Source organism: Bos grunniens, chromosome 20 (assembly GCF_055505025.1).
Source record: "Bos grunniens cultivar Pamir isolate PY7600 chromosome 20, Bosgru_T2T1.0, whole genome shotgun sequence".
Lineage (NCBI taxonomy): Eukaryota > Metazoa > Chordata > Mammalia > Artiodactyla > Bovidae > Bos > Bos grunniens.
Genome location: NC_141184.1, coordinates 9,037,913 through 9,050,210, shown reverse-complemented (window position 1 = coordinate 9,050,210; position 12,298 = coordinate 9,037,913). Strand labels below are relative to the sequence as shown.

General features: G+C 38.6%; 1 protein-coding gene across 2 annotated transcripts in view; it reads right to left on the bottom strand.

The window, feature by feature from the left end:
• Window positions 1-12,298, bottom strand: part of MARCHF6 (membrane associated ring-CH-type finger 6) — a 77,200-nt gene that overhangs the window by 25,436 nt on the left and 39,466 nt on the right. For both annotated transcript variants that reach the window (XM_086361229.1, XM_086361230.1), the window contains exons 7-15: window positions 12,073-12,262; window positions 10,534-10,595; window positions 9,869-9,901; window positions 6,010-6,061; window positions 4,225-4,283; window positions 2,906-2,986; window positions 2,389-2,457; window positions 2,230-2,304; window positions 1,130-1,264 (exon numbers count right to left, since the gene is read on the bottom strand). In XM_086361229.1, coding sequence (XP_086217355.1) covers window positions 1,130-1,264; window positions 2,230-2,304; window positions 2,389-2,457; window positions 2,906-2,986; window positions 4,225-4,283; window positions 6,010-6,061; window positions 9,869-9,901; window positions 10,534-10,595; window positions 12,073-12,262 — 756 coding nt within the window. The remainder of the gene's footprint in view (window positions 1-1,129; window positions 1,265-2,229; window positions 2,305-2,388; window positions 2,458-2,905; window positions 2,987-4,224; window positions 4,284-6,009; window positions 6,062-9,868; window positions 9,902-10,533; window positions 10,596-12,072; window positions 12,263-12,298) is intronic.

Below are 12,298 nucleotides of genomic sequence, written 5' to 3'. Positions count from 1 at the left end.
CACATTGATAAAATGAAAAAATTCAGTATAAAATATTTTATCAATGAACAATGTAATTTAGAGGTCACATAAAATTACAATTTGAAAAATACACTTAGTTTTAATCACTAGTTTCAAAACAAGAATACAGGCTTTATTTGCAAACAGAATTTACTGAACTTATACTCTTATGTTTCAGGAGAATATTTTGGACCCCACCTCATCCCTAGCTCCTCAAATCTCTCAGAAGAGCAGAGTAATCATGAACAGCTTTAAACCTTTGTGTGTTAGTATTCCATTCACACTGGACTAGTCGCCAGCCTGCTCCTTCAGCCCCACTTCTCCACACTGCTCTCATAGAGTAAGCGGATTTGTTCCATGGCTGTATTCCTTCCCAGAATGTAACACTGAGTAGACACTGTCCTTGTTTCTCACGATTACCCCAGCATACAGCACAGAGGCTGGCACAGAGTAAGTGTACAGTACTATTTGGGGAAAGAATTCAGAGCAAAAAGTACATTTATTACAACTACTCAAGTCTCACACTTCCTTTTGCACCAGATGACTAAGCATGAGATGCATCCTAGTCAAATACTCACACTGTTTTACTGTCTTCACATCAGTAAGGACCGTATTCTGAAAACAGGATTAGTAAAACTTCCCATCTGGCGACTGAACCAGAATCATAAAGGAGGCCCTCTATAACACTATACTTAAGAAGTATTAACGGCTTCAAGACCATTGTATATATCTGATCCTGTGAAACCATACCCTTTGGGAATTTCTAGCATGTCCTTGAATGAAATCCAGAACAGGCTCATATCACATTAAAAAGTCCAAGAACACATATTTGAGGATGGTTAAAATACATACCAAGTAAAACATGTGCTTTTATTTAACTTTTCCCCTCACTCTACTCATATTTCAAACTGATGGAAATAATAAAACTTGCCAGTTTTTGAGACCAATTACCTAAAAAATGGTTTAAAGCAATTGAGCCAAACTAGTCTATAGCTATTCCCTCTCAGAATAAAGAAAAAGAGAAAAAGACTTAGCTAGGAAATCATCATAGCCTTTAAGGCATGCCATGTGGTTAAAGCAGAAGTCCTTTCCATGAATGTGCAATGTTGGCACTTCCCGTGGAGCTTACCTCTCTCAGTAACAGAATGAAGGAGGCAAAGTAGAACACATACACCATTCCCACCAGCCAGTGCAGGAACATGGTAGTGCCTGGGGCCGACTGAAAGCTCAGCTCCCGATCTTTCAGAGTAGCGTCAAACATTTCCTAAATCAAGACAGAACAGGTGAGAGAGATCTGTACCACTTACCTCTGTTGAATTAACATCTTCACATTCTAGGAAGTGAATGAATCACCATACATGTAAGTTCTGATGTTTCTAGGATTACTGTTCCCTTAAAGGCATTTATTTCATAGTATCACAGAAATACAAACAATATTAGGGTTGGATGCTATTTCAAAGACATACATGACATTTTGAAAATTTTAAAAGAGGCAATATTGACAGACCAATTTGTGAATAAGAACTTTACCAATACTGCCATTGTGAAAGAAACATTTATGTTACCATAATACCTTCTTTTCTTGGTTACAGATCTAAATTAATGGTGGGTTTTAATACTATGGTATGAGAGAAAATGTCACCTCAGAAAAGGCAGCTTTTCTATATTTAAATATTTTTTGAGAAGAAACTGATTATCACTGACAGCCATTAAAGATTTTAATCAAGACTGAGCATCTTAGTTAAAACAAATGGTTAGGGTTGAATTTACTACTATAAAGTTAGTCTTCTTATAAGACTGCTTTTTTTTTTTTTTTTCCCTTTTTTCTTTCTCTGAGGAGTTTTCCAACCAGGGGCTGAACCTGGACCATAAGCAGTAAAAGCGCTGAGTCCTAACCAGCAGACCACCAGGGAACTCCTTTGATTTACTCTTTTTACGTTTATAACATCTTGGCATCTTTATAAAAGTGAGAAGAGTTAAGAAAGTTCTTCACTAATTATTAGAAAGGTTCCAGTCAAAACACTCGAACATCAAAAATGTGTACAAAACCTCACAAAAATCAGGTACTCAGGAAAAATTAGCAACATTGAGAATCTACGATGATACATTCTCAAAAAAAAAAAAATTATCATCAAATATTGGCTTTCCAGTAAAAGGAACCCATTCTAAAGACTTTTTAAAAAGCTTTTAAATTATTCGATTGTATTAGATAATGAAAAATAAACTCACCAAGGAACAGATATCCAGCCACCAGCCACAAATGAGAGGGAAAACTCCAATTTCTACCACCACTAACAAAGAGACCTTAAGTAAAAATAAAGGTCATCAATATCACCTAAATGGGGAGAAAGCATTTCCAGTCTCAATTTATAAAAAGGAATTAATTACCTTCACAACAATATAGCAGACTCCCAGCAAGCGACGAGACCTATGAAATTTAACAAGAGTTGCCAACCCCTACAGCATGTCGTCAAGGAAAAACTGAACATTTAAGAAAAGATACAGATAAACAGCAAGGTCCTACTGTAGAGCACAGAGAAACATTTAATATCCTATGATAAATCATAATGGAAAAGAATTATTTTCAAAAATAATGCATATATACGTATAACTGAATCAGTTTGCTGTAAAACACATGTAAATCAACTATACTCCAACCAAAAAAAAAAATTTTTATTTAAAAATGATAAAGACACAATGAAACAGGTAACTAGGCAACACTCAGTACTATCTGACAGACAGAATTAATTTATCTCATATTTTTTCTGCTCTCATCCTCACTACAAATACCCACAATTTCTACTAAAAAGGACTAGTGGAGAAAAATAGTTTTCATTAATAAGAACAACTCTTGGATTAATAATAATAACATCACTGAACACCAACCTGGTTCATTAAAGGATACATGACAAATTATCAATGTTATTGCTAAAAGTATATACCCAACTATGGTTGTGATTAGGCCTTCAAAATGAGATGCTTGGACCTAGACAAAAGAAAATACATAAAATATTAATTTTACTACATGGCCTATATCCGTTAAAAAATGTTTATTAAACAATCCAAGTTGACTATATAATTCCCTGTAACTAGCAAACGTCCATAAAATCCCCTCTGGATGACAACTCAGCAAACCGGATTCTTCCACTGACTGGGATTTACTACAAAAAGATGAGGAGAAATTAAAGAGTAACACTTTGCTCAAGCAGACAAAATCAGAGTACAGTGAATTAAATTTTACAAAAATAAGAAGAAGCTGTAACAGTCTGCACTCTAGTCCACGCTGAAGTGGACCTGCTAAAGGCTGAGTGCTGAAAGCAGCAGCACACGGCCTGGGCTATTCACTGGCCACGTGCAACCAAGCCACTTTCTCTCCTACCGCCACGGTTCCAGGTTTCTTTGCTCTCTAAATCTGTTTCATTCTCAGCTTACAAAGAGCAAGAGCTTGGATCCTGACAAACACTGCTCACCTTTTGGTTCCTGAGTTTCACACAGCAAGTGCTATTAAAATATATCAAAGTATTTATCTGACTTTTCAAGTTCTCGCATTCATCTAGTGAGAATCTGGAGAGGTGTATTTAAATACCAAAACATGTCTCTTTGCCATTTCGGAAACTTCAGAATGTGATCTCTCAGGATTCACACACACAAATGGACCAGAATGTTCCAACTACGCTAGCTGTCCTTAAAGAACTAACTCTTTCTGGGGACCCCCCTGCCGAAAATAGTAGTTGTGCATCCCAATATTTATCTACCTCTGGAAAATAACCATAAATGTCAAAATTAGAGCAAACTATTTAGAAGATAATACAGTTCGTCATTCTGACACATATCAACATTTTAAAAAACTGATTAATATCTCGTTACCTTTCTAAATTCACTATGAGGCAACTCAGGAAAAGGGAGAGAACAGAGCTCACAAGCCAGTGGTCAGGTGAAAGGTCAGTCTGTAAGAAAGCTTCCCCACGGTGTGTCTCCCGCCTGCCCCACAGGGAGGAAGACTATGCCTCACGAGGTTCAGAGAACACCTTCCACACCTCCCAGCATTTCTATGTCTTGAGCCGCTTTTGGCTCAAGATGTGAACAAGGTGGTGCTGGATAACTACTCCTTCATGTAAGGCAGACAGGAATGAAGTAACTCTTTACAATATTATTACTTACTCAACAGACATTAAATTTGGGGTTTAATTACTGAAATTAAGTTTGTAAAAGTATCATACTCACGTGTTCTTCAAATCCCAAACCAACAAGGGAAAAGTGACCGATGTGGTAAGGGCAAAATGCTAAAAGGGGGGAAAAACTCAATGAAAACTTCAAAATCAAAACAATGAACACTCCTAGTACCAACCCCACTAAAAGGAACAAAGGCTTCTTAGAGAAATGAAAGATCCCAGAACCAAAAATGTACTGCCTGTGGTATTCTCTAGAACCAGAGAACAAAAAAGTTATCAAGCTCTAATAAGCTCATGTTGAAAGGACACAAGATCCATTGTGAAAAGGGTCTCACAGGCCAAAGAGAAGAAGCTATGAGCGTCAAAAAGAACCCTAAAACTAAAGAAAATACAGAATATATACAAACGCATGAGTTCATAATATTCAAAAAAGGGAGTGCCAAAAACCACAAGAGGAAAAAAAGCAACATAACACAAAACATTTTTATCAGCAAGGAAAGCAGTTTGTGCTAATAATTAAAGGGAAAGAACTGCACATCCGACCTGGTGCTTCAGATTAACTAAATGGTTCCAACTGGTAAGAACAAGCTTTTCTTCATAGGAAAACCAGCCAATGAATGTTTAAAATTTGAAAATTACCATTTTGCAATGCCTAATAAAAATCAATTAATCCAGGCAAATATCAATGGCTAATAAAATTACTAGGTAAAAAGTTGATGGAACACTAGATATTTGCATGATACTAAAATACCACCTCCCACAGATTACTCTCTGGTGGTTAAAGGGAAACATGAAACCTAATAATAATGGCTTCAAGATACCATGACCTGAACCAAAGACAAAGGTGGAGAACCGAACATCAGGTACCTCCTGACATGTATTATCAGGCAACGTATGACTAGTGAAGGTTTTGTCCTACAAGTATTGACCCTGAATGAAATTGGGTCTTAGATCTAACTTCCAGTTTAGAGGAAATACAGAGACAAAGGAGCAAGGTAGCAGACGTCATCAAGAAGCAATTAGAAAGGGGCAGATGGTGAGGCACTAAGAGGATTCTAAGGTCAGTCTGCAGCCTGCAGTCTCTCTCTGGGAGACCCGAAACACGGTCTAACCAATGACCCAAGTCTATCAGACTCCACCTTGAAGAACTGCTGGAGGAACCTTAGTTACTTGACTCAGTTTCACTATCTTCCCCCAAAGCAGAAAAACCTGTGAGCTACCTCTGAATTCTGCCTTTCTTTCTCTCATGACTCCCAACTGGAGGAACTCTCAGTGCTGTCACACAAACCTCACAGGTACAGCTGTGAAGTGTTTGGAAGTCATGGCATTACTGGAATCTGGTTCTGAGGGGAGTGACACTCGGGCTAAGTTCACTGTCTTTCCTCAAACCCATATCTCGCTCTGCGACAGCTCCCAAGCCAAGGTCTCTGGTAAGGTCTTGGTCAGGACTTTTTAACAGATTAAAAACAAGACCTTCTGCCACAGGAAAGAACAGAGAGATAACCAGCACAAAATTAATTTCAAAAGTGGGACACTGTGTATTCTCAAGTCAGTCTGAAACCAGCTGCTACAAGAAGAGACACAGAAATGCCCAACAGAAGTAGAGCTGGCAGTAACAGCAGTCAGTGCTGCTTAGGAAAGAAAATATCTGTATACCTAGGGCCTTCCTATGCCAGATGACTATCTAAAACTCCTTTCATATACTCCATATAAATTCCATTCAAATATTCCATTCTTATATTTCATATAAGGTTAAAACAAAACAAAACCTGTAACAAGGTCCAAGAAAACTAAACTCCTATCATAATATCATAAATAAAAGCAAAACACCACTTACCAAAAACGAGAATGAACAATGTGTTTAAAGACACCACCCAAAAGACATGTTCCTAAAGAAAAAAAAGATTAATAAAACATATTCATCTCCTTTTGGATTTACATTTAATTCACTTACTTAAGAAGATTGAAATTTTTACTATAATCTTGAGATTTCATTCAGAAATTATATGCAACTTTTCATTTTTCATTAGATAGCTCATGTGTGTGTGCTAAGTTGCTCAGTTCTGCCCAACTCTTTGCGACCCTATGGACTATAGCCCGCCAGGCTCCTCTGTCCATGGATTCTCCAGGCAAGAAAACTGGAGTGGCTTGCCATGCACTCCTCCAGGGGATCTTCCCGACATGGGGCTTGAACATGCAACTCTTACATATCATGCATTATCAGGTGGGTTCTTTACCCCTAGCACCACCTGGAAATCCCCAGGTAGCTCCTAAAACTAAACCTAAAGAACTCGAAGTTCTTAATGTCACATATTAAAAAAATCAAATTAATCCATAAACACTTCCTCTTCAGAAATTAATAATATACCATGAACTGTATAGATTCTCATAAACACCAGATTTCACTTGTATCACAACACTAAAATATCCAAATAAAGAAAAATTTGAAAACCACGTTATTTCTGAACATATTAATATAAACTGCACAGCACTTCTTTCAGTGTTCAGTGTGTTTTTATGCCTTCTTTAAGGTCTCTCATCTATGAGAAACTAAACGCAATAAAGGACAAAAGGTGGCTCAGTGAAAAAGACTCCGCCTGCCAATGCAGGAGACATGGGTTCGATTCGTGAGTCAGGAAGATTCCCTGGAAAAGGAAATGGCAACCCACTCTAGCATTCTTGCCTGGAAAATCCCATGGACAGAGGAGCCTGGCGGGCTACAGCACATTGGGTCACAAAAGAGTCAAACACAACTGAGCGACTAAACAATAGCAAGCTTCTATACTGACTGTATAGAATCATAATCCCTTATGATTATACAGTGGAAGTGAGAAATAGATTTAAGGGCCTAGATCTGATAGATAGAGTGCCTGGTGAACTATGGACAGATGTTCATGACACTGTACAGGAGACAGGGATCAAGACCATCCCCATGGAAAAGAAATGCAAAAAAGCAAAATGGCTGTCTAGGGAGGCCTTACAAATAGCTGTGAAAAGACGAGAAGCAAAAAGCAAAGGAGAAAAGGAAAGATATAAACATCTGAATGCAGAGTTGCAAAGAATAGCAAGGAGAGATAAGAAAGCCTTCCTCAGTGATCACTGCAAAGAAACAGAGGAAAACAATATAATGGGAAAGACTAGGGATCTCTTCAAGAAAATCAGAGATACCAAGGTAATATTTCATGCAAAGATGGGCTCAATAAAGGACAGAAGTGGTATAGCTCTGACAGAAGCAGAAGATATTAAGAAAAGGTAGCAAGAATACACAGAAGAACTGTACAAAAAAGACCTTCACGACCCAGTTAATCATGATGGTATGATCACTCACCTAGAGCCAGACATCCTGGAATGTGAAGTCAAGTGGGCTTTAGGAAGCATCACTACAAACAAAGCTAGTGGAGGTGATGGAATCACAGTTGAGCTATTTCAAATCCTAAAAGATGATGCTGTGAAAGTGTTGCACTCAACGTGTCAGCAAATTTGGAAAACTCAGCAGTGGCTACAGGACTGGAAAAGGTCAGTTTTCATTCCAGTCCCAAAGAAAGGTAATGCCAAAGAATGCTCAAACTACTGCACAATTGCACTCATCTCACACGCTAGTAAAGTAATGCTGAAAATTCTCCAAGCCAGGCTTCAGCAATACATGAACCATGAACTTCCGGATGTTCAAGCTGGTTTTAGAAAAGGCAGAGGAACCAGAGATCAAATTGCCAACATCCGCTGGATCATCAAAAAGGCAAGAGAGTTCCAAAAAACATCTATTTCTGCTTTATTGACTATGCCAAAGCCTTTGACTGTGTGGATCACAATAAACTGTGGAAAATTCTTCAAGAGATGGGAATACAAGACCACCTGACCTGCCTCTTGAGAAACCTGTATACAGGTCAGGAAGCAACAGAACCGGATATGGAACAAGAGACTGGTTCCAAATAGGAAAAGGAGTACGTCAAGGCTGTATATTGTCACCCTACTTATTTAACTTATATGCAGAGTATGTCATGAGAAACGCTGGGCTGGATGAAGAGCAAGCTGGAATCAAGATTGCCACGACAAATATCAATAACCTCAGATATGCAGATGACACCACCCTTATGGCAGTAAGTAAAGAAGAACTAAAAGAGCCTGTTGATGAAAGTGAAAGTGGAGAGTGAAAAAGTTGGCTTAAAGCTCAACATTCAAAAAAACTAAGATCATGGCATCTGGTCCCATCACTTCACAGCAAACAGATGGGGAAACAATGGAAACAGTGGCTGACTTTATTTTGGGGGGCTCCAAAATCACTGCAGATGGTGACTGCAGCCATGAAATTAAAAGACGCTTACTCCTTGGAAGGAAAGTTATGATCAACCTAGACAGCATATTAAAAAGCAGAGACATTACTTTGCCAACAAAGGTCTGTCCAGTCAAGGCTATGGTTTTTCCAGTAGTCATGTATGGACGTGAGAGTTGGACTATAAAGAAAGCTGAGCGCCTAAGAATTGATGCTTTTGAACTGTGGTGTTGGAGAAGACTCTTGAGAGTCCCTTGGACTGCAAGGCGATCCAACCAGTCCATCCTAAAGGACATCAGTCCTAGGTGTTCACTGGAAGGACTGATGTTGAAGCTGAAACTCCAATACTTTGGCCACCTGATGCAAAGAGCTGACTCATTGGAAAAGACCCTGATGCTGGGAAAGATTGAGGGCAGGAGGAGAAGGGGACGACAGAGGATGAGATGGTTGGATGGCATCACCGACTCAATGGACATTAGTTTGAGTAGGCTCCTGGAGCTGGTGATGGACAGGGAGTCCTGGTGTGCTGCAGTTCATGAGGTCGCAAAGAGACTGACACGACTGAGCGACTGAACTGAACTGATACTGACTGTGATCTAACCTTGAATAGGAGCTCACGAATATAACCTTCTTACTAATCTGAGAATTATTATCGGATAGAGTTCCTCAAATCCTCAAGCTATGAGCTCAATTCCTATTCCGGCTCCATCCAGAGGCAGTTTGAGGAGGGCCAATACTGTGAACGGCAGAGGGAAATTATTTGGGTCCATGACATTGCTGGGCCCCTGGATCAAGCACACCTGAAGCCCATCCTTCCTCTGGACTTCCTCTCATGTTAACAGTTTCAGTCAGCTGGAGTTTGGCTACCTGCAGCCAAAATCATCTTGATAACCAAAGCTATTCAAAAATCCCAAAGGGCGAGTTCTGTGACTTTATATCACAGAACCTGGAAAAAACATCATTTCACCTTAAAGAACAAGTTCTTCGAAGAACTGCTCTTTACCTTAGACTAGTACTCTTTATCGTTAAGGTAAACACAGGTGAGGCTCTGCAAACAGGGCTTTCTCTGTGAACATCTCAAAGCTGCTGTTTTCACCAGTTCAGGCATTAAAACACAGCAAGCTGGGTCTTTAAAAGAAGGCCAAGTTTTCTGAATTACCATCAACTTTGTATTTCATTTTCTTTTCTAAAATTCAAATGTTTTTAATAATTTCCTTTTAAAATAGCATTATGTTTATGCTTTGCCAATATTTTCAATACACAAAAAAGACTTTCTTCAATACACCAAGTAATCAAAAATCAAATGGCTCTTTGACCTTAGTATAAAAAGCAACCATATACTGTAACACTGTAAATTTGAGATCACTGAATCACTAAGACAAATAAAGTTACAATTCTATTATTAAAAAAGATTAGCTTTACTTACTAGAAAAACTAGTGATCCATCGAGTCCTAGCATCTAAAATAAATAATAAGCATTAAATCAAGATTCAACAGGATTTTTATCTATTTATGAAAATAAATTTTATTAAAAATAAATTTTATTTATGAAAAAAGATCATTTTCCTTTCAATATCTTTAAACATAATATTTACCCACTACTTTCCAAAAGAGCCTATCATTTTCAGAGACTGAAAAACATATCGTAGGAGTTTTATATTTTGTATATCCTTTTAATCCAAATTATATAAAGTTAAAAAAAATTCCATCTTGGATTTTTATTCTTACATTAGATATGGAGCCAGTCAAGATTTCAAGATACACTATACTGTTTTGTTAACTGAAATATCAGAATAATACTTATATTTAAATTGTTACTTCATTTTAAAAAGTGCACAATTTCAAGTTATAAATTTCATAAGTGAAACAAGGTTTGTACCAAAAGATAGAAAAGGCATTAACAGATCTTTATCATAGTATTTGTAGTATTTTCATCACAATGTATCACTTAATTTCCTCTAGAAACTGAAGTTCTGGTAATTATTTTCATCAAATATAACTGCAAAATCAGTGTATCCATCTAAATACGGCCAACGTTAAGACATACATTAGAATTAAAACACTAGGACACTTAATAGATAGAACTCTTACTCGTTCCCAAGTAAGCTCTTCTGCAGCTCGGTCCCATTCTAAAGCATTCCAGTTCATGTCATCTGGAAATATAATTTAAATATTACTTCTGGAATGTGAGTTTAATAAATAATAAGACATTTTCTTTTAAGTTGTGTTTAACAGTGTTTTATAACTGTTGTTAAACACGACAGTTAAAATAGGCTAAACCAAAGTTAAAATTTTTCCATACTGAGTATTTGCTAGTTAGGCAATTTTTTAAAAACATAAACAAACACAATGCACAAAATAAATTAGATGATTCCAGACTGTGACATAAGTGCTAAAAAGGACATAAATAGGATTATGTGAAATAGAGGAATTCAGCAGCTCTGCATCAAGAATGAACCTGGTGGATTTGAGAAAAGTGAAGAACCCAGGCAACTAGAACTCTCTGGGTGAGGAAGAGGGTGGTAGAGGATGTTTACGAAAGACAGACAGGGATCGTATCATACTGATACAAAAGGAAAGTGAAGCCTGGATTTTATTTTGTTCTTTAGTGTAATGGGGAAATCACTGACAGATTTTAAGGGCAAGAGATCAGTATAAACACTGTGTGGAACAGGAAGGGAAGAAGGTCCAGGCAGGACCCACTGCATGAAACAGACGGAAACCAGGGTTGTCACTGGGGCACTGCAGCTGTACTCTCAGAGCCTCTGAACATACACCCACCTCTCCCTTCAAAGGCCCCTTGCTCCCACTATACACCTGGCTTCCTCTCATCCTTCAAGCCACAGCTCAGGTTATCACTTACTCTGAGCTACCCAGGGAATTATTTCAAACAGGTCTCTCCTCAGGAGCACCCCCAGAGTAAGCTGCACACTTATCACACTGTGTAATAACAGACTCTCTCACTTGGGTATTTCTGCTTCATAACTAGACCAGAAATTCCAGGAAGGCAAGGACCTAGTGTCTGCATGCCTGTGCAGAGGAAACACTCAGCAATGGTAAGTGGACCCAGAGACAGTGCAGCACTTGACAGGAAACCTCTGGGGCCAGAGAGAGAAAAGAACATGGTGACCTACTGGCAGCTGACTGGTGGGCTGGTCTCAGACATTCTTTTACATTCTAGAGTTTTTACATACTGCCAGAAAATGAGTGTCTCTGGGTGATGTCTGGCCTGCGGAATACACTTCAAGAATTCTTTAATAAGAGAAGTTGCACTGACTCAATAAAGATGGCAAAGGAATAAGATAAAATGGTAGTAAATTCCTTTTTAAAAAATATAGTATTTTTTAAAAATTTCTTTTTAAAAAATATAGTATCTACTCCAACTTCCTATCCATCCTATAAAAAGTCCTGTGTGAGGAATTTTAAAACACAAAACATGCCCTGCTTCATAGCTAAAACGAATGTCATGCTTATGAATGCCCATAAATACAAGTCTGCTAAAATAAAGTAAAATCAGGTTACAAACAGAACTTCAAACCCATGAAGTTTTGAAGACTGCAGCCCTCCCTGGGGAGCTGGGAACGGACTCATGGTCGTGGAGGAAGGGTGGGGACAAGCCGCAGCCATTACCCTGCGCCCCGTTGTTGGCGTCAGCGGCATCCTCCCCACCCGCGTCGTCTTCCTCCTCGTTCTCCTCCTCCTCCTCCTCCGCCTGCTCATCCTGGGCATCAGGGTTTTCCCCCACCACCGCGTTCTCTGCTGGGGGGTTAGCAGGCTGCTCGGGGGCAACATTTTCAGCACCATTTCCTCCAGCTGGAGCCTAAAATGACAGAACAGACCAGAAATTTGGCTAACT